At 47.0% G+C, this 23201-nt stretch overlaps 1 protein-coding gene across 2 annotated transcripts in view; it reads left to right on the forward strand.

Moving 5' to 3' along the window:
• Nucleotides 1-23201, forward strand: part of LOC115478063 (zinc finger CCCH-type antiviral protein 1-like) — a 108600-nt gene that overhangs the window by 29655 nt on the left and 55744 nt on the right. For both annotated transcript variants that reach the window (XM_030215294.1, XM_030215295.1), the window contains exons 4-6: nucleotides 3141-3500; nucleotides 10179-10538; nucleotides 21324-21683. In XM_030215294.1, the coding sequence (XP_030071154.1) occupies nucleotides 3141-3500; nucleotides 10179-10538; nucleotides 21324-21683 (1080 nt within the window). The remainder of the gene's footprint in view (nucleotides 1-3140; nucleotides 3501-10178; nucleotides 10539-21323; nucleotides 21684-23201) is intronic.

Consider the following 23201-nt stretch of genomic DNA (forward strand, 5'->3'; position numbering starts at 1 on the left):
AACCCACCCGAAACCAACTGTACCCACATGTTGGTGTCCCCCTTCACCCCTTAGGGCTATGGTAGTGGTGTACAGAGTGGGTTTTTTTTTTTTTTGGGGGGGGTTGGGGGGGCTCAGCACCCAAGGTAAGGGAGCTATGCAGCTGGGAGCAATTTGTGAAGTCCACTTCAGTGCCCGGTTAGTGTCCTGGCATGTGAGGGGGACCAGTGCACTACGAATGCTGGCGCCTCCCGCAACCAAATGCCTTGGATTTGGTCAATTTTGAGATGGGAGTCCTCGGTTTCCATTATTGGCGAAAACCGGGGACGACTGTCTCAACATTTAGGTCAACCATCTCTAAGGTCGACCTAAATGTTGAGATTTGGGCATCCCCGACCGTATTATCGAAACGAAAGATGGTCATCCATCTTGTTTTGATAATACGGGTTTCCCCGCCCCTTCGCCTCATAGATCAACCCAGATATCTTCTGAAAAGCTTGATTTTTGCTTTTTTTAAAACATTATTTTCTTCTTTTTTTCTTATATTGTCTTGTAATTTAAGTGAATATAGCTTAACTACACTTTAACTGCTTAAAGTAAACTTAAGAGCAGCACTTATCTTTAGTAATGGCAACATTTAAGCCACAGGAGAACCTCCGCCAACATGGCCAAGTTTCTATTTCTTCCTCAGGGAAGTGGTTCTAGCTACAAGATCATCCCGTTCCTGCAAACGCATAGCAAAATGGCCATTTTGCTGTGCATTTGCAGGAACGGCTAAACGTGCAGTCCAGTTACAATGGTTACAAGCTGACCCTTCTAATGTGACCCAATGGCTCAATATGGTGTGTGCTCTCATGGTTTCGGAATGCCATCATACGTGCTGCTGGAACTATCCGAGCCACTGGGCTAAATATCAGTGTATGTTGGAGCTTTTTTTGATAGCAGTGTCACATACAGTTTGCAGCATAAGTACATAAGTAGTGCCATACTGGGAAAGACCAAAGGTCCATCTAGCCCAGCATCCTGTCACCGACAGTGGCCAATCCAGGTCAAGGGCACCTGGCACGCTCCCTAAACGTAAAAACATTCCAGACAAGTTATACCTAAAAATGCGGAATTTTTCCAAGTCCATTTAATAGCGGTCTATGGACTTGTCCTTTAGGAATCTATCTAACCCCTTTTTAAACTCCGTCAAGCTAACCGCCCGTACCACGTTCTCCGGCAACGAATTCCAGAGTCTAATTACACGTTGGGTGAAGAAAAATTTTCTCCGATTCGTTTTAAATTTACCACACTGTAGCTTCAACTCATGCCCTCTAGTCCTAGTATTTTTGGATAGCGTGAACAGTCGCTTCACATCCACCCGATCCATTCCACTCATTATTTTATACACTTCTATCATATCTCCCCTCAGCCGTCTCTTCTCCAAGCTGAAAAGCCCTAGCCTTCTCAGCCTCTCTTCATAGGAAAGTCGTCCCATCCCCACTATCATTTTCGTCGCCCTTCGCTGTACCTTTTCCAATTCTACTATATCTTTTTTGAGATACGGAGACCAGTACTGAACACAATACTCCAGGTGCGGTCGCACCATGGAGCGATACAACGGCATTATAACATCCGCACACCTGGACTCCATACCCTTCCTAATAACACCCAACATTCTATTCGCTTTCCTAGCCGCAGCAGCACACTGAGCAGAAGGTTTCAGCGTATCATCGACGACGACACCCAGATCCCTTTCTTGATCCGTAACTCCTAACGTGGAACCTTGCAAGACGTAGCTATAATTCGGGTTCCTCTTACCCACATGCATCACTTTGCACTTGTCAACATTGAACTTCATCTGCCACTTGCACGCCCATTCTCCCAGTCTCGCAAGGTCCTCCTGTAATCGTTCACATTCCTCCTGCGACTTGACGACCCTGAATAATTTTGTGTCATCGGCGAATTTAATTACCTCACTAGTTATTCCCATCTCTAGGTCATTTATAAATACATTAAAAAGCAATTGTTGAGCTGTTTGTTACAATGCTCATTCTCTTATTTGCTTCTCAGATCTGGATAACAGTTCAACAGATCTGGGAGATTGTATTTAGTGGTTGTTGGGAGGGGGAAGGGGAGGATGGGGGATTGTGGGTAGTTTGGAATAACAAACTTATGGAGCATGTCATGCTGCTGCTGTTGTTTTGCTTGATTGCTCCAATAAAGATTTATACATTAAAAAAAATAGGTGACTAATAAATCCCAATAAGAAAATAAATAACCAGGTGAGAAGATATTCCATCCAATATTCAAAAGCATTTAACGGGCCAGGATTGGCACCTGGCCAGTTAACTGCCCCATAACTGGCTATCCGCAAATTTTCAGCGGGACATGGCCAGCCATGATCCACTGAAAATTCACGGTTAGCAGCTAGCTGGTTATATCGGATGATATAACCATCTATCTGCCAATTTTCAGTGCATTGCTCAGCACTGATTGCAGGAGGCAGCCTGGCTACCTCCCACGGTCTGAATATTGGGCCCAATGTATGTAACATTTTGGAACACCCCTGACATGCCCATGTCCTTCCATGGCCATGCCTCCTTTACGTGCTATTGGAGTTAGGTGCCCTGCCCTATAGAATAGAGTAGCCAGATGCACACATAAATTCTAATGGGTGCCAATTAACATCAATATCAATAATTGATTATTAGCACCCAGTTATTGATCTTTATGAGCTCATTGTTCAATTAATTTGTGCACGCATCTCGGAAGCATGTCTAAAGTTGGGCATACAATGCTCCTAGTGTCTGTCTTCTGCTTTTCTCTGTTTTACTTAACTCTCTCCAGAGTCTCCAGTACTTTTGAGATTTCTTTTCTCTTTATGTCTACCATCCATCTTTCCTGTGTGCCCCCTGTCTGCCCTGTCCACCATCTCCCCTCTGTGTCCCTGTCCCTACTCTCTCCCCATGTCCTCTGCACCCCTATCTTACTCTGTCCAGCATCCCTCTCTGTGTTCTTGTCCCTCCCCATTTTTGCTCGTTAGCAATGTTTTGTTCATAGAAATGCTTTTGATTACGGTCTGCCCCATGTTATTTAAGATGGCTACTACTTTTGAAGGAATAGAAAAAGTGAACTAGAGAGTAAACTCATTGTGTATTCTTTGTTTTTTTTCCCAGCTTTTACTGCATCCAGATTATATGAGGGTAAAGTCGACACAGTGGAACCAGGACCACTACATACCACCATACTTCCAACTAGCAAACCAAACGTACCTCGTCTAGTAAGCCCAGTCCAGGGACCACTATATGCCACCATGCATGAACCTAGCAAACCAAATGTGTCTGCTCCAGTGAGCCCAGTCCAGGGACCACTACCAAATAGTAGAAGGCCTGAGATAAAGAATTCAGTGCCAACGTTACTGAACTTTGATGAAAGGACACCTGACACCAGGAAACCTGATGTGCATATTTCAGTGGATAAACACACAGTCCTTTCTCCCAGGACACATGGAACAATTAAAGCTGATACACCAGCAGGTATGATTTGAGTCTGACTGTCAGCAGCAGAAAATATCCATTTGAACCTATTTCCTACAAATTGTGAGCACATAAGAATAATGCAGTGTCACTGGTGCCAGATCTCCTGTGTACTGAGGGAGCCTCCTATACCATTACCTAAATCAGTGCTTCTCAACCCAACCTTCTCCTGAACGCCCATGTCACCACTTGGGTTTTCAGGATAACCTCAGTGAATATGCAAAAGATAAACTGACATATATCAAAGAACATATTGTATGCAGAAGGAATGGATCCACAGAAGCTTAGCGGAGATTGGGTGGCAACACCCGTGATTGGGAAGCAAAGCTAGTGCTAGGCAGCTTTCTATGGTCTGTGCCCTGAAAATGGCAAGACAAATAAAGATTAGGTATACATACAGTGGTGGAAATAAGTATTTGATCCCTTGCTGATTTTGTAAGTGTGCCCACTGACAAAGACATGAGCAGCCCATAATTGAAGGGTAGGTTATTGGTAACAGTGAGAGATAGCACATCACAAATTAAATCCGGAAAATCACATTGTGGAAAGTATATGAATTTATTTGCATTCTGCAGAGGGAAATAAGTATTTAATCCCTCTGGCAAACAAGACCTAATACTTGGTGGCAAAACCCTTGTTGGCAAGCACAGCGGTCAGACGTCTTCTGTAGTTGATGATGAGGTTTGCACACATGTCAGGAGGAATTTTGGTCCACTCCTCTTTGCAGATCATCTCTAAATCATTAAGAGTTCTGGGCTGTCGCTTGGCAACTCGCAGCTTCAGCTCCCTCCATAAGTTTTCAATGGGATTAAGGTCTGGTGACTGGCTAGGCCACTCCATGACCCTAATGTGCTTCTTCCTGAGCCACTCCTTTGTTGCCTTGGCTGTATGTTTTGGGTCATTGTCGTGCTGGAAGACCCAGCCACGACCCATTTTTAAGGCCCTGGCGGAGGGAAGGAGGTTGTCACTCAGAATTGTACGGTACATGGCCCCATCCATTCTCCCATTGATGCGGTGAAGTAGTCCTGTGCCCTTAGCAGAGAAACACCCCCAAAACATAACATTTCCACCTCCATGCTTGACAGTGGGGACGGTGTTCTTTGGGTCATAGGCAGCATTTCTCTTCCTCCAAACACGGCGAGTTGAGTTCATGCCAAAGAGCTCAATTTTTGTCTCATCTGACCACAGCACCTTCTCCCAATCACTCTCGGCATCATCCAGGTGTTCACTGGCAAACTTCAGACGGGCCGTCACATGTGCCTTCCGGAGCAGGGGGACCTTGCGGGCACTGCAGGATTGCAATCCGTTATGTCGTAATGTGTTACCAATGGTTTTCGTGGTGACAGTGGTCCCAGCTGCCTTGAGATCATTGACAAGTTCCCCCCTTGTAGTTGTAGGCTGATTTCTAACCTTCCTCATGATCAAGGATACCCCACGAGGTGAGATTTTGCGTGGAGCCCCAGATCTTTGTCGATTGACAGTCATTTTGTACTTCTTCCATTTTCTTACTATGGCACCAACAGTTGTCTCCTTCTCGCCCAGCGTCTTACTGATGGTTTTGTAGCCCATTCCAGCCTTTGTGCAGGTGTATGATCTTGTCCCTGACATCCTTAGACAGCTCCTTGCTCTTGGCCATTTTGTAGAGGTTAGAGTCTGACTGATTCACTGAGTCTGTGGACAGGTGTCTTTCATACAGGTGACCATTGCCGACAGCTGTCTGTCATGCAGGTAACGAGTTGATTTGGAGCATCTACCTGGTCTGTAGGGGCCAGATCTCTTACTGGTTGGTGGGGGATCAAATACTTATTTCCCTCTGCAGAATGCAAATAAATTCATATACTTTCCACAATGTGATTTTCCGGATTTAATTTGTGATGTGCTATCTCTCACTGTTACCAATAACCTACCCTTCAATTATGGGCTGCTCATGTCTTTGTCAGTGGGCACACTTACAAAATCAGCAAGGGATCAAATACTTATTTCCACCACTGTATAAAGTAGACAACAGTAATTGGGTGGAAAGGACCCAATATCAAGCGATCAGTCACCACATCAAGGTAAGATGCTCCAAAGGAAACCTTTATTAGGACCCAACACGGACCGTGTTGGGCAGACTGGATGGACCGTACTGTCAGGCTTATTTTCAAAAGACAAGGATGCCCATCTTTCGACACAAATCGCAAGATGGGTGTCCTTCTCACAGGGTCACCCAAATCGGCATAATTGAAAGCCGATTTTGGGCGTCCTCAACTGCTTTCCATCACAGGGATGACCAAAGTTCACGGGGGGGTGTCGGAAGCATAGCGAAGGCAGTACTTGGGCATTCTTAACACATGGGCATCCTCGGCTGATAATGGAAAAAAGACGGGCGTCCCTGATGAACACTTGGACGACTTTACTTGGTCCTTTTTTTTTTTACGACCAAGCCACAAAAATGTGCCCTAAATGACCAGATGACCACCGGCGAGAATCGGGGATGACTTCCCCTTACTCCTCCAGTGGTCACTAACCCCCTCCCACCCTAAAGAAAAAAATTAAATATTTTTTTCCAGAGAGGTCACGTGACACCATGTTCGGGAGCAAGTGCTGAATAACACCGCTCCTGCCATCCCACCGCTAAACCCACCGTCAACATCATTTTTTTCAACTGACAAGACCTGCGTACGCGTTCGAGATCTTTGCCTGCAGACTCCGGAGCCGTTTGAGAAACTTTCACAAGCACCATGGCTGCGAAGGGACCGCGCAAGGAGAAGGAGAAAGTCAGAGCACACGAGGACAAATGGCGTCACCGACGAGCCCGGCCACATCCACAATCGGCTCGGCATGGGTAGCAGAAATGGCAGCCGAGATAACAGGAGCCATGGAGGTACTATTTGATAAGCGACTGAGCCAGTGGCATAGCTACGGGGGGCCTGGGCCCCCATATATTTGACCCTGGTCCCCCTCCCACCATCGCCTGCCTTTGCTGGCGGGGGACCCCAACCCCTGCCAGCCGAGGTCCTCTTCTTCCCGCAAAAGGCTTCCTTCTGTTTCTGACGTCCTGCACAAACAGAAGGAAGCCTTTTTTCGGGGGTAGCAAAGTTGGTGGTGGCATGGTCGGCATTGGTGGTGGGGGGTCTAAAATATGCCTCCTCACCTCGGGCTCTGATCCCCCCTCCCGCCGAGGTCTGGCTACGCCCCTGGACTGAGCCCAATCGAACTTGAAGTAAGAAGAATTACAAGACCATATGGGGCAGCTCAGTAAGGATTTGGTAGCGTACCAGCAGCATCGTGGGAACTTAGAGGACCGGGTAACCACAATGGAGGAGGATTGTGCCCGTCTGAAAAATAAGATGGCAACATATGAAGAAAAATAGAAGACTTAGAGAACAGATCCCGTAGGACCAACCTGCAATTTGTGGGTTTACCAGAGACATTGAGAGAGGGAGACCTGCAGAACTTTCTGGAAACATGGCTGCCACAGCAATTAAAGCTGCAACCCTATCGTGGGGACCTCTATGTGGAAAGGGCTCACCGCGTGGGTCCCCACCAACCATCTCCACCAAGACCAAGAGTAGTGATTTGCTGCCTACTTAATTTTGCACATGTCAGCTATTTAGCAAGTGCTAAGAAGCGGCCTAGCATTACAGTATGAAAACAAGAAAATGTTATGTTTTCAGGATTACTCTGCAGCAGTTGCAGCCCAAAGGCAGCGGTTTTCACAAGCGTGTTCAAAACTTTTTGCCTTGAAGATACGCTTTGCCCTGCAATACCCAGCTAAATTGAGAGTGACTTATCAAACAGCAACCAAAGTTTATTATATGATGGAGGAAGCACAGGAGTTTCTGCGTTCGGTGGAGTCTGGACCTTCCAGGGGAGAAATTCCAGATCATTGATTTGAGATCCATTATTATCATTTGCTGGGAGAGATCACAGTACAATCCCGGAGGCCTTGAGATTTGGGACGAGATAGCCCATGGACGGACTGGACTTGGGGAGCGCTGGATGGTCCAAGATTGGAGGCTTAGCCTGGTGTATGGCCAATGCTGTGAGATTGCTGCTGAATTAAGTTGTTATAAGAATAAGCCTTTTTTTTCCCCCTCTGTCGCTTTGGTCACTTAAGCTATAAATGCATATACTTAGAGGGATATGCGGTGGGTGGTGTCTAACATAATGATTCCATAGGGGACCCTTAGGTGGGATGGTTGGGGATGTAGGAGATAGCGGGCAGAAGGAGGGTTTTAGAGGGATAGGGGGGTTGGGAGGGAGTCAATACTCAGGATTAGAATTGGATGGGGAACTTTTTGTGATTCAATGGAAGATTGTTTGAATGCGCTTAGATTTGCATGTGACGCCTGTGGGGGAATGCATTCTGAGGGGGGGATGTGGGCTGGGGCACCCCTCCCCGTCCGTTAGGTTTATTATTCTGAGATGTTATGGGTCCTGGTGTGAGGTGTACCACTGAGGGTGGTGACCTGGAATGTGGGAGGCATTAACTCTCCTATTAAACGTTCAAAAATATTGCAACATCACGTCATTGTATTGATATTGCCTTGTTACAAGAGACTCATTTATCAGCCCTTGAACATACTAAGCTCAAACAGTGGTGGGTGGGGAATTGTGTTGCAGCAGCGGCCCAGGGGAAAAAAGGTGGGGTAGCAATCCTGTTTAGGAAAGGGGTGGTGGATAAGGTTACGCCTCTCTTTACGGATATTGGGGGTAGGTTTGTACTATGTGACGTGTTAGTGCGGGGAAACAAGTTAATCATTGGGAATGTGTACGCCCCAACCCACATGATAAACATTCCTATAAGATGGTCACTTCTAAACTCTTGGCATGCCCCCAAAGTGCAGTCTTAGTGGGAGGGGATTTTAATTCAGTAATGGACCCTCAATTGGACAAATCCCACCCCGGAAGGACTGGAGCTCTTCATGACAGCAGAGGTTTACCTAATTTATGCCACCAGTTGAATTTAGTGGATGTCCGGCCAGTATTACATTCTCAGGAGAGGGATTTCACACACTTGTCTCAAGCTCACTCTACCCAGGCCCGCATAGATTATATGCTGGTCTCCAGGCAGTTCTTTAACTCAGTGCTCAAGGTAGATATCGGGCCTTATGCTATCTCAGACCACGCGTGGGTTTGGATGGACATCAAGTGGTCACAGCCTCCTCTACAGGGGTGGCTTTGGGTTTTTTCAGTGGAATTATACAGAGATCAGGCCTTTTGAGATAGACTTCTCAAGAGTTGGAGGGACTACAAAATCCATAATGTAGAGAATGAAGCAGATCCGGTGTTGTACTGGGAGGCAGCGAAGGCGGTGTTACGGGGAGAGATCATTAGTTATACAAGCACCCAAAGGAGGGCTCGAGATAGGGAGATCCTCCGATTGAGCAGCCAACTAGGAGGGGCCCGCCGACAGTTCAGACAGTCACATTCCTCAGAACAGAAACAGAGGGTTTTGAAACTACCAGGGGCGTATCTGCTATGGGGGCCTTGCCCCCGTAGATTTGCCCCTGGACCCCCCTACCGACGACCCTCTCAACCCCCCCCTCCTCCCACCGTCACTCCGCCGTCGCGCCTCACCTCCCTTTGCTGGCGGGGGACCCCACCCCCTCCAGCCGAAGCCTCCTTCCTTCCTTCCTTTGGGTTTGGTTTCTGACGTCCTGCACGCACGTACAATGTGCAGGACGTCAGACTCAGAGAAACAAGTCAGAAACCAAACCCAAACGAAGGAAGGAAGGAGACTTCGGCTGGCGGGGGTTGGGTTCCCCTGCCAGCAAAGGGAGGTGAGGCGTGACGGCGGAGTGACGGCGGGAGGGGTGGTTCAAAGTAGTTGGAGCTAGGTGGTGGTGTTGTCTTCGGCGAGAGGGGGGGGGGGTTTAAAGTAGTTGGAGGTGGTGGTGTTGGCGGGGGTGGTGGTGTCGTCGTCGTCTTCAGCGGGGGGTGAGGGGGGTCAGCAGCGCCGGGGAGGCTAAAATGTGCCCCCTTACCTCGGCTCTGGCCCCCCCATACCGTTGAACTTCAGATACGCCTCTGCTTCTGATGTGATTGTTAAACTGATTGAAGGGCCTGAACAAGGAAAACGTTTACCACATTGTAACACAGTTTACACAAAAACTATTGTATATAAAGAAATCTTACACATGTAAACAACAATTATATTCCGAATAAAAACCGTGGAAACATTAATGGCAGGAACTCGTTACATTGCTAGCGCCCGTTTAATTGCGTTAAAAAATGGGCCTTTTTTACTAGTAATTAATAAATTCAGAAAAATAAATATTTTTTCTACCTTTGTTGTCTTGAGCATTGTTTTGCTCCTGGTGTCTGTCTTCTGCTTTTCTGTGTTTTACTTAACTCTCTCCAGGGTTTCCAGTACTTTTGAGATTTCTTTTCTCTTTATGTCTACCATCCATCTTTCCTGTGTGCCCCCTGTCTGTCCTGTCCACCATCTCCCCTCTGTGTCCCTGTCCCTACTCTCTCCCCATGTCCTCTGCACCCCTATCTTACTCTGTCCAGCATCCCTCTCTGTGTTCCTGACCCTCCCCATTTTTGCTCGTTAGCAATATTTTGTTCATAGAAATGCTTTTGATTATGTTCTGCCCCATGTTATTTAAGATGACTACTACATTTGAAGGAATAGAAAAAGTGAACTAGAGAGTAAACTCATTGTGTATTCTTTGTTTTATTTTCCAGCTTTTACTGCATCCAGATTATATGAGGGTAAAGTCGATACAGTGGAACCAGGACCACTACATACCACCATACTTCCAACTAGCAAACCAAACGTACCTCGTCTAGTAAGCCCAGTCCAGGGACCACTATATGCCACCATGCATGAACCTAGCAAACCAAATGTGTCTGCTCCAGTGAGCCCAGTCCAGGGACCACTACCAAATAGTAGAAGGCCTGAGATAAAGAATTCAGTGCCAACGTTACTGAACTTTGATGAAAGGACACCTGACACCAGGAAACCTGATGTGCATATTTCAGTGGATAAACACACAGTCCTTTCTCCCAGGACACATGGAACAATTAAAGCTGATACACCAGCAGGTATGATTTGAGTCTGACTGTCAGCAGCAGAAAATATCCATTTGAACCTATTTCCTACAAATTGTGAGCACATAAGAATAATGCAGTGTCATTGGAGCCAGATCTGTGTAATGAGGGAGCCTCCTATACCATTACCTAAATCAGTGCTTCTCAACCCAACCTTCTCCTGAACGCCCATGTCACCACTTGGGTTTTCAGGATAACCTCAGTGAGTATGCAAAAGATAAACTGACATATATCAAAGAACATATTGTATGCAGAAGGAATGGATCCACCGAAGCTTAGTGTAAATTGGGTGGCAACACCCGTAATTGGGAAGCAAAGCTAGTGCTGGGCAGACTTCTATGGTCTGTGCCCTGAAAATGGCAAGACAAATAAAGGTCAGGTATACATATAAAGTAGCTCATACAATGAGTTTATCTTGTTGGGAAGACTGGATGGACCGTACAGATCTTTATCTGCCGTCATCTACTATGTTACTGTCAGGCTTATTTTTGAAAGAGAAGGACGCCCATCTTTGAACACAAATCGCAAGATGGGCGTCCTTCTCACAGGGTCGCCCAAATCGGCATAATCTAAAGCCGATTTTGGGCGTCCTCAATTGCTTTCCGTTGCAGTGATGACCAAAGTTCACGGGGGCGTGTCGGAAGCATAGCGAAGGCAGTACTTGGGCGTTCTTAACACATGGGCGTCCTCAGCCGATAATGGAAAAAAGAAGTCGTCCCTGATGAACACTTGGACGACTTTACTTGGTCCTTTGTTTTTTTACGACCAAGCCACAAAAATGTGCCCTAAATGACCAGATGACCATCGGAGGGAATCGGGGATGACCTCCCCTTACTCCCCCAGTGGTCACTAACCCCCTCCCACCCTAAAAAAAAAATTTTTTAAATACTTTTTCCAGAGAGGTCACGTGACGCCATGTTCGGGAGCAGGTGATGATTAACACCGCTCCTGCCATCCCACCGCTAAACCCGCCGTCAACATCATTTGTTTTAACCGACAAGACCTGCATACGCGTTCGAGATCTTTGCCTGCAGACTCTGGAGCCGTTTGAGAAACTTTCACAAGTGCCACGGCTGCGAAGGGACTGCGTAAGGAGAAGGAGAAAGTCAGAGCACATGAGGACAAATGGCGTCCCCGGCGAGCCCGGCCACATCCACAATCGGCTCGGCATGGGTAGCAGAGTTGGCGGCCAAGGTAACAGGAGCCATGAAGGTACTATTTGATAAGTGACTGAGCCCAATCGAACTTAAGTTAGAACAATTACAAGACCATATGGGGCTGCTCAGTAAGGATTTAGTAGTGTACCAGTAGCATCATGGGATCTTAGAGAACTGGGTAACCACAATGGAGGAGGATTATGCCCGTCTGAAAAATAAGGTGGCAACATATGAAGAGAAAATAGAAGACTTAGAGAACAGATCCCGAAGGAGCAACCTGCGATTTGTGGGCTTACCAGATACATTGAGAGAGGGAGACCTGCGGAACTTTCTGGAAACATGGCTGCCACAGCAATTAAAGCTGCAACCCTATCGTGGTGACCTCTGTGTGGAAAGGGCTCAACGTGTGGGTCCCCGCCAACCATCTCCACCAAGACCAAGAGTAGTGATTTGCCGCCTGCTTAATTTTGCACATGTCAGCTATTTTGTTTATTTTTATTTATTTATTTATGGTTCGCTTATATCCCACATTTTCTCACTCAAGCAGGCACAATGTGGCTTACAGACAGTTAAGTAAAATTACAATGTAGGAATCTTAGAAAAGTATACAAGGAGTAGACAGGGGGAACAGTAGCTAACAGTATGAAACTAAGCAGGGTAAGGGTCAGGGGGGGTGCATCAATCAGCGGTGTAAAGTGGGGAGTAAGTCTTAGCAAAGAAGTAGGTCTTCAACAACTTCTTGAAGAGGGTGTGGTCCGCTTGAGTTTTAAGGTGTTGCGGGAGAGCATTCCAGTGTTTAGGACTTTAATAGCGGAAGGACGAGGTGAAACTCTTCTTGTACTTGACACCCTTACAGTTCGGGAAGTGTAGATGGAGATAGGACCAAGCAGCAGGATTAGCATTCCTGGGTGGAAGGTCGATCAAGGGGAGCATGTAATCCGGGGCAGCCCCATAGATGATTTTATGGGTTAAGGAGCAGAGCTTAAAGGCAATACGCTCCTGTACAGGCAGCCAATGGAGTTTGAAGTGCAGGGACTCGGCATGAGCAAAGCGTCATTCTCTTAGGATGAGTCTCGCGGCAGTATTCTGAACTGTTTGGAACTTTTTCAGTAGTGAGGCCTGGCAGCCCGCATAAATTCCGCTGCAATAATCCAGGCGGGAGAGGACGAGCCAGTGGACAAGTGTACGGAACAGGTCTCTAGTAAGGAAGCATCTTATGCGCCGGAGCCTCCACATGGCTTGAAACATTTTTCTGGAGACCAGGTGCACATGATTGACCAACTGGAGGTGTGTGTCCAGGTGCACTCCTAAAAGCCGCAGGCTGTTGGCAATCGGAAGAGCAGAGCCCATTACTGGATTACGAATGGGATGCAAGCATACCAGGCTATAATCTATTTAGGAAGGAAAGAGAGGGTCGTAAAGGTGGAGGAGTAGCTCTGTATGTGAGGAATGATATCATGGCAACTGAAATGACAGGGACCTGGGGAAAAGAAGAAGCGATATGAATCACCTTAAAAAGAGAGGATAGAACCTCTGTCCACGTGGGTGTTGTCTACAGACCTCCCACACAATTAGAGGAACTAGATAAAGATCTGATCGCAGATATTCAAAAATTAGGAAAGAAAAAAGAGGTTCTGTTGATGGGAGATTTCAATCTGCCGGATGTAGATTGGAAGGTTCCATCTGCCAAATCGGAAAGAAGTAGAGAGATCTTGGATGCTTTCCAAAGTGCTCTGCTCAGACAGATGGTGACGGAACCCACGAGGGAGGGAGCGATGCTGGATCTGGTGCTTACAAATGGGGATAGTGTGTCAAATGTCCGAGTGGGTGCACACCTGGGAAGCAGTGACCATCAAACGGTTTGGTTTGATATAACAGCAGAAGTGGAGGGCGGCCACTCTAAACTCAAAGTCCTGGATTTCAAGCGTGCTGACTTTAGTAAAATGGGGGAATACCTGAGGAAGGAGATGATGGGCTGGGAGGACGTACATGAAGTGGAAGGGCAGTGGTCCAGGCTGAAAGAAGTAATAAACAGGGCCACAGACCTTTATGTAAGGAGAGTAAATAAAGGCAAGAGAAAAAGGAAACCGATATGGTTCTCCAAGCAAGTGGCTGAGAAAATAAAGGCTAAAGAGTTAGCGTTCCAGAAATATAGAAAATCTCAAGAAGAGGAACACGGGGAGGAATACTGGATGAAACTGAAAGAAGCCAAGAGAGAGGTACATCTGGCGAAGGCGCAAGCAGAAGAACAAATGGCTAGAAATGTAAGGAGGGGCGACAAAAATTTCTTCAGGTATATTAGTGAAAGAAGAATAACTAAAAAGGGAATTGTGAGACTAAAAGATACAGCGAACCGCTATGTAGATAATGATGAAGAAAAAGCCAATTTGCTAAATAGATACTTTTGTTCTGTTTTCACTTAAGAAAATCCTGGAGAACGACCGCGAGAGACTGGCAAAAGTACACCTGAGAATGGAATGGATATAGCACCGTTCATGGAAGAGAGTGTGTATCAACAACTTGGAAAGCTAAAGGTGGACAAAGCCATGGGACCAGACGGGATCCACCCCAGAATATTGAGGGAGCTCAGAGAGGTTCTGGTGGGTCCTCTTAAAGATTTGTTTAATAAATCCTTGGAGACGGGAGAGGTTCCGAGGGACTGGAGAACGGCGGAGGTGGTACCTCTTCACAAAAGTGGTGATAGGGAAGAAGCTGGAAACTACAGGCCGGTAAGCCTCACTTCGGTTATTGGAAAAGTAATGGAAGCCATGCTGAAGGAAAGGATAGTGAATTTCCTAGAAGCCAACAAGTTGCAAGATCTGAGACAACATGGTTTTACCAGAGGGAAATCGTGCCAAACGAATCTCATTGAATTCTTTGATTGGGTAACTGGAGAATTGAATCATCGACGTGCTATAGACGTAATCTACTTAGATTTTAGCAAAGCTTTTGACACGGTTCCCCACAGGAGGCTCTTAAATAAACTAGATGGGCTGAAGATAGGTCCCAAAGTGGTTAACTGGATTAGGAACTGGTTGACGGACAGACGACAGAGGGTGGTGGTAAATGGAGTTCGCTCGGAGGAAGGAAAGGTGAGTAGTGGAGTGCCTCAGGGATCGATGCTGGGGCCGATTCTGTTCAATATATTTGTGAGTGACATTGCCGAAGGGTTAGAAGGTAAAGTTTGCCTATTTGCGGATGATACTAAGATCTGCAACAGAGTGGACACCCGGGAGGGAGTGGAAAGCATGAAAAGGGATCTGAGGAAGCTAGAAGAATGGTCTAAGGTTTGGCAATTAAAATTCAATGCGAAGAAATGCAAAGTGATGCATTTAGGGAGTAGAAACCCACGAGAGACCTATGTGTTAGGCGGTGAGAGTCTGATAGGTACTGAGGGGGAGAGGGATCTTGGGGTGATAGTATCCGAGGATCTGAAGGCGATGAAACAGTGTGACAGGGTGGTGGCCGTAGCTAGAAGGTTGCTAGGCTGTATAGAGAGAGGTGTGATCAGCAGAAGAAAGGAAGTGTTGATGCCCCTGTACAAGTCGTTGGTGAGGCCCCACCTGGAGTATTGTGTTCAGTTTTGGAGGCCGTACCTTGCGAAGGATGTTAAAAAAATGGAAGCGGTTCAAAGAAAAGCTACGAGAATGGTATGGGATTTGCGTTCCAAGATGTATGAGCAAAGACTTGCTGACCTGAACATGTATACCCTGGAGGAAAGGAGGAACAGGGGTGATATGATACAGACGTTCAAATACTTGAAAGGTATTAATCCGCAAAAAAATCTTTTCCGGAGACAGGAAGGCGGTAGAACGAGAGGACATGAAATGAGATTGAAGGGGGGCAGACTCAGGAAAGATGTCAGGAAGTATTTTTTCACGGAGAGGGTGGTGGATGCTTGGAATGCCCTCCCGCGGGAGGTGGTTGAGATGAAAACGGTAACGGAATTCAAACATGCGTGGGATATGCATAAAGGAATCCTGTGCAGTAAGAATGGATCCTCAGAAGCTTAGCCGAAATTGGGTGGCGGAGCAGGTGGGGGAAGAGAGGTTGGTGGTTGGGAGGCGAGGATAGTGGAGGGCAGACTTATACGGTCTGTGCCAGAGCCGGTGATGGGAGGCGGGACTGGTGGTTGGGAGGCGGGAAATACTGCTGGGCAGACTTGTACGGCCTATGCCCTGAAAAAGGCAGGTACAAATCAAGGTAAGGTATACACATATGAGTTTATCTTGTTGGGCAGACTGGATGGACCATGCAGGTCTTTTTCTGCCGTCATCTACTATGTTACTATGTTTGTGTCAATTACTTGGGTGTGGGTGGACGAGAGTATGAGACACTGTGTTTGTCCTTGTTTATTTTGAACCGGAACACCTGAGCCCAATTCTTTATGATGGAGAAGCAGGCATCAATGAGGTTAGCAGTTTCTGATATGGTGGTGTGAAAGGGAATGTAGATGGTAATATCATCCGCATAGATGAAAGGGTTGTGGTCCAATTTTGCAAGAGCTGAGACTAAAGGCATCATCGTAATATTGAATAAGGTAGGTGAAAGGGGAGAGCCCTGTGGAACCCCACAGGAGGCCTTCCACGGATCAGAAGTAGCAGAGTTCACTGTGACCTGGTAAGTTCTGGTAGTCAAAAAGCCCTCAAACCAGTGTAAGACAGGCCCTCATATGCCAAAAGAATCCAGTAGATGAAGCAAGAGTTCATGGTCCACCATATCGAAGGCGCTAGACATGTCAAATTGAAGCAGAAGAACCTTCCGTCCGATGGATAGCTGTCGTTTAAAGTTAGATAAGAGGGTGACCAGGACAGCTTCTGTGCTATATTGAGTTCGGAAACCAGACTTCGAGTGGTGTAGACTATCAAAATCGGCCAGGAATTTGTTGAGCTGGACGTTGACCATACTCTCCATCAACTTGGTAACTAGGGGAATCAAAGCCACTGGGCGATAATTAGAGATGATGTCTGGCTTGATCGTTAGGTTCTTCGGAATGGGGGTGAGGAGGATGTTACCATGGCCTGGCGGGAAAGATCCTGCACTTAACATGACGTTGAGGTAGCAAGTCAGTTCTTCTTCAAAACACTTTGGTGCAGCTTTTAGGAGATGGGTCGGACAAACGTCCAATCTACAGTATTTATTGGAGAACTTAAGTAAAGCAGTGGATACATTTTCAAGTGATAGACGAGTGAAGTTGGTCCAAATGCGATCGGCCGAGCTAAGAAGCGGCCAAGAATTACAGTATGGAAACAAGAAAATTTTATGTTTTCAGGATTACTCTGCAGCGGTTGCAGCCCAAAGGCGGCGGTTTTCACAAGTGTGTTCAAAACTTTTTGCCTTGAAGATATGCTTTGCCCTGCAATACCCAGCTAAACTGAGAGTGATTTATCAAACAGCAACCAAAGTTTATTTTACGGTGGAAGAAGCACAGGAGTTTCTGCGTTCAGTGGAGTCTGGGCCTTCCAGGGGAGAAAGTCCAGATCATTGACTTGAGATCCGTTATTATCATTTGCTGGGAGAGATCACAGTACAATCCCGGAAGCATTGAGATTTGGGACAAGCTAGCCCATGGATGGACTGGACTTGGGGAGCGCTGGATGGTCCAAGATTGGAGGCTTAGCCTGGTGTATGGCCAATGCTGTGAGATTGCTGCTGAATTAAGTTGTTATAAGAATAAGCCTTTTTTCCCCTCTGTCGCTTTGGTCACTTAAGCTATAAATACATATACTTAGAGGGATATGCGGTGGGTGGTGTGTAACGTGATGGTTCCATAGGGGACCCTTAGGTAGGATGGTTGGGGAAGTAGGAGATAGCGGGCAGAGGGTTTTTTTTAGAGGGATAGGGGGGTTGGAGGGAGTCAATACTCAGGATTAGAATTGGATGGGGAACGTTTTGTGATTCAATGGAAGATTGTTTGGATGCGCTTAGATTTGCATGTGAGGCCTGTGGGGAATGCGTTCTGAGGGGGGGGGGGATGAGGGCTGGGGCACCCCTCCCCGACTGTTAGGTTTATTATTCTGAGATGTTATGGGTGCTGGCTTGAGGTGTACCGCTGAAGGTGGTGACTTGGAATGTGGGAGGCATTAACTCTCCTATTAAACGTTCAAAAATATTGCAACATCTTCAGCATCACTGTATTGATATTGCCTTGTTACTAGAGACTCATTTATCAGCCCTTGAACATACTAAGCTCAAACAATGGTGGGTGGGGGATTGTGTTGCAGCAGTGGCCCAGGGGAAAAAAGGTGGGGTAGCAATCCTGTTTAAGAAAGGGGTGGCAGATAAGGTTACGCCTCTCTTTACGGATATTGGGGGTAGGTTCTTACTATGTGAAGTGTTAGTGCGGGGAAAGAAGTTAATCATGTGGGCTGCTGATAGTTCGTGTCAGATGGATACGCACGGGTAGGTATTTAGTTGGATTACCCCAGGGTGCGGAGGGTCTGTAGTTGTGTCTTTGGGTCGGGGTGCGGATCTCTGAGCGCTGCATGGGCAGTTCATAGCACGGGCTCCTGGGGGTGTACGGCTCGATGTCTCCCTATGGACCACGTATGACCCCCTTTCTGGATGGGTGATGGTCCGCTCAGTGATTTTTCCGGGCGCAGCACGTTCTAGTGCACCTTCTGCAGCTTGGATCTCATCTTTGTTCCAGCGGGCGAGAGATGAGAGCATTGCATGGCCAGCAGCGGCACGCCCCTTACGTCTCGCTTTTCGGGAGGGCAGTTGGTCATTCGGTGATCTTTTCGGGTCCTCCCCGGGCAGGACCGTGGCACGGGCTCCTGGTGAGCACACGACCTGGCGGACTCCGCGCTACCCCCTCTCCAGGTGGGCAACGAGCTGCTCGGTGACCTCTTCTGTTGCGGCACACCATCCGCTAGTCTGGGGCTGGATGGTGCTTGGCCTCGCCGCGTGGTGCCGCCGCCTGGCTTCTGGTGTGCTCCCAGTGGGTGTGCAGCCCGTTTTTTCTCATCCCGTTCAGGCAGTTGGAGGGCAAGATTGGCGCACGGCCAACTTCAACGGGCCCCATGCGTCCCCCGCTCCGGGCAGGCAGTGTACCGCTCAGTGGTTTCTCCGCGCAGGCAGTGGGTGATTTTCTTTCTTGCCTCTTTCTTACCTTCCTTCTCTGTCGTAGTTCGCCAGACACTCCGCCGGAGCTCGCAGGCCTGGCTCGGTAACTCCCTCGATGTTCTCGGCTCGATCGGATCAGGGCTCGGTCAGGTCAGTCTCCAGTCCGACCGAGCACCCCTCGGTCTTCACTCTGACTGAGCACCCCTCGGGCCACAATCCTGGGGTCTGGCTCGATAAGCTCGGGGCTCACTCAGGTCGATTATTTACCCGGTTCTGTTGGGCCTCTCGGAAAGCCAGAGTACCACTTACCTATCTGGGGGGGGGGGGGGGGGGGGGTTGGAGGCAAGGAGGAGTAGGCTTACCGGATATAAAACTATATAATCAAGCCGAGGATTGGCACCTGGCTAGTTAACTGCCCCATAACTGGCTATCCGCAAATTTTCAGCTGGAAACGGCCGACCATGATCCACTGAAAATTCATGGTTAGCGGCTAGCTGGTTATATCGGATGATATAACCGTCTATCTGCCAATTTTCAGTGCATTGCTCAGCACTGATTGCAGGAGGCAGCCTGGCCACCTCCCACGGTCTGAATATTGGGCCCAATGTATGTAACATTTTGGAACGCCCCTGACATGCCCATGTCCTTCCATGGCCATGCCTCCTTTACGTGCTATTGGAGTTAGGTGCCCTGCCCTATAGAATAGAATAGCCAGATGCACACACAAATTCTAATGGGTGCCAATGAACATCAATATCAATAATTGGTTATTAGCACCCAGTTATTGATGTTTATGAGCTCATTGTTCAATTAATTTGTGCATGCATCTCGGGAGCATGTCTAAAGTTGGTCATGCAAATCTGGGCGCCTTAGATTCCGAGGGTTAGCGCCTCCTATTTAGGAGGCACTATCAGGTGAATTTTCAAAAGAGAAGGGTGCCCATCTTCCGACACAAATCGGGAGATGGGTGTCCTTCTCTCAAGGTCACCCAAATTGGCATAATCGAAAGCCAGATTTGGGCGTCCTCAACTGCTTTCCATCGCGGGGACGACAAAGTTCACGGAGGCATGTCGGCACCATAGCGAAGGCGGGACTGGGACGTGATTAAGAGATGGGCGTCCTCGGCCGATAATGGAAAAAAGAAGGGCGTCCCTGACGAGCATTTGGCCGACTTTACTTGGTCCATTTTTTTCCATGATGAAGCCTCAAAAATGTGCCTGAACTGACCAGATGACCATCGGAGGGAATCGGGGATGACCTCCCCTTACTCCCCCAGTGGTCACCAACCCCCTCCCACCCTAAAAAAAAAACAACTTTAAAAACATTGTTTGCCAGCCTCTATGCCAGCGTCAAATGTCATACTCAGCTCCATCACAGCAGTATGCAGGTCCCTGGAGCAGTTTTTAGTGGGTGCAGTGCACTTCAGGCAGGCGGACAAAGGCCCATCCCCCCCACCTCTTACACTTGTGGTGGTAAATGTTGAGCCCTCCAAACCCCCCAAAACCCACTGTACCCACAGGTAGGTGCCCCCTTATTTATTTATTATATTTGTGGTGTATAGTTGTGGGGAGTGGGTTTTGGGGGGCTCAGCACTGAAGGTAAGGGAGCTATGCAGCTGGGAGCAATTTGTGAAGTCCACTGCAGTGCCCCCTAACGTGCCCGGTTGATGTCCTGGCATGTGAGGGGGACCAGTGCACTACGAATGCTGGCTCTTCCCACGACCAAATGGCTTGGATTTGGTCGTTTTTGAGATGGGCGTCCTCGGTTTCCATTATGGCTGAAAACCGGGAACGACCATCTCAAAACCACCTAAGGACGACCTTCTCTAAGGTCGACCTAAATTTGCTGATTTGGGCGTCCCCGACCGTATTATTGAAACGAAAGATGGACGCCCGTCTTGTTTCGATAATATGGGTTGCCCCGCCCCTTTATGAGGCCGTCCTGCGAGGCCGCCCTCATGAAAACTTGGGTGCCCTGTTCGATTATACCTCTCTAATTGGGCCCATGCTAACTGCAGAAGTGGTGATTAATGCACAGTATGTGCCATGCTCTACCTGCAAAATGCCTTCCACATCTCTTCTCCGCCCATGCACCACCAGGTTACCGCTCCTAACACCAATTAATAAATTCAGAAAAATAAATATTTTTTCTACTTTTGTTGTCTTGAGCATTGCTTTGCTCCTGGTGTCTGTCTTCTGCTTTTCTCTGTTTTACTTAACTCTCTCCAGAGTCTCCAGTACTTTTGAGATTTCTTTTCTCTTTATGTCTACCATCCATCTTTCCTGTGTGCCCCCTGTCTGTCCTGTCCACCATCTCCCCTCTGTGTCCCTGTCCCTACTCTCTCCCCATGTCCTCTGCACCCCTATCTTACTCTGTCTAGCATCCCTCTCTGTGTTCCTGTCCCTCCCCATTTTTGCTCGTTAGCAATATTTTGTTCATAGAAATGCTTTTGATTATGGTCTGCCCCATGTTATTTAAGATAACTACTACATTTGAAGGAATAGAAAAAGTGAACTAGAGAGTAAACTCATTGTGTATTCTTTGGTTTTTTTTCCAGCTTTTACTGCATCCAGATTATATGAGGGTAAAGTCGATACAGTGGAACCAGGACCACTACATACCACCATACTTCCAACTAGCAAACCAAACGTACCTCGTCTAGTAAGCCCAGTCCAGGGACCACTATATGCCACCATGCATGAACCTAGCAAACCAAATGTGTCTGCTCCAGTGAGCCCAGTCCAGGGACCACTACCAAATAGTAGAAGGCCTGAGATAAAGAATTCAGTGCCAACGTTACTGAACTTTGATGAAAGGACACCTGACACCAGGAAACCTGATGTGCATAATTCAGTGGATAAACACACAGTCCTTTCTCCCAGGACACATGGAACAATTAAAGCTGATACACCAGCAGGTATGATTTGAGTCTGACTGTCAGCAGCAGAAAATATCCATTTGAACCTATTTCCTACAAATTGTGAGCACATAAGAATAATGCAGTGTCATTGGTGCCAGATCTCCTGTGTACTGAGGGAGCCTCCTATACCAGTACCTAAATCAGTGCTTCTCAACCCAACCTTTTCCTGAACGCCCATGTCACCACTTGGGTTTTCAGGATAACCTCAGTGAATATGCAAAAGATAAACTGACGTATATCAAAGAACATATTGTATGCAGAAGGAATGGATCCACAGAAGCTTAGCGGAGATTGGGTGGCAACACCCGTAATTGGGAAGCAAAGCTAGTGCTTGGCAGCTTTCTATGGTCTGTGCCCTGAAAATGGCAAGACAAATAAAGGTCAGGTATACATATAAAATAGCTCATACAATGAGTTTATCTTGTTGGGCAGACTGGATGGGCCGTACAGGTCTTTATCTGCTGTCATCTACTATGTTACTATGTAAGTTCGTTGGGGCAATCCTGAAATCCAACTGGCTAGGTGCGCCTCCATGAGAGGTTGAGAAGCACTGATCTAAATGATGTATTGCAGGGAAGGGTGTTCGTTAGCCTGCAAAATATGAAGACCTGTTTCCCATTGTAACCTGTTTTATTTTGATCTTTTTAGCTCACTTCTTTGCTCTAGGTGAGTTGGTTCATATACAGTAGGCATTTCCATATTCCCAGAGGACTTACAGTCTATTGTCCTCATTTACTAGAATGCATAAACAAGTTAACATGTGTTAATTCTCATTAATTCAACTCTTATATACGGCTAATATTCCCCGTTCAGAGTTCAGTGCGGTTTACATCATAAGTGGGGCTTAGGTTAGATACAGTGTTGTAGGTGGAACAATTGTTGAATACAGTTTTACAAATCTGTTAGATTAATTCAATCTTGTATAAAACTATAGAGTGTGAGAGTAGTAGAGGTGTTTGGTTTGATATTTTTGTGGCCAGTTAAGGGACACATAGAGAAGTGGTTGTTATGTGGAAGTCTTTGGGAAGGAAAAGGCTTTTAACCTCTTTCGGAAGGTGAGGTAGTTTCAGATCTAATGGCAGGAAAGAGTGAGTTCCATAGATTCCTGATACAGGGAAGAGTGATCTAAAGGTCTTCTGAAATCGAATTCCTCTGTTGAGCAGTGGTGATAAGATCAATTGTTCTTTCAGTCTACTGGAATGAACAGTATACATTGATGAGATATTCATCAATAGTTCAGATGTGATACCTTGTAGAATTTGAAAGACTAGACAGGCGGCATTAAGCCTAATTCTTACAGCTATGGGTAGCTAGTGTAGTTTAGTCAGGTATGGCGAAGCATTAGTGTATCTATTCTGTTTGAAAATTAGTCTAGCTGCTGTGTTCTGTGTGATCTGTAGGTTGGTTTTTTTATGTTGAATCTTAATTTCACAGAATAAGGAATTACAGTAATCCAGATATGGTAACATCAGCATTTGGACCAGTAGTGCAAAGGCTTTTTGGTCAAAGAATGAC

The sequence above is a fragment of the Microcaecilia unicolor genome, chromosome 9, assembly GCF_901765095.1.
Source record: "Microcaecilia unicolor chromosome 9, aMicUni1.1, whole genome shotgun sequence".
Classification (NCBI taxonomy): Eukaryota; Metazoa; Chordata; class Amphibia; order Gymnophiona; family Siphonopidae; genus Microcaecilia; species Microcaecilia unicolor.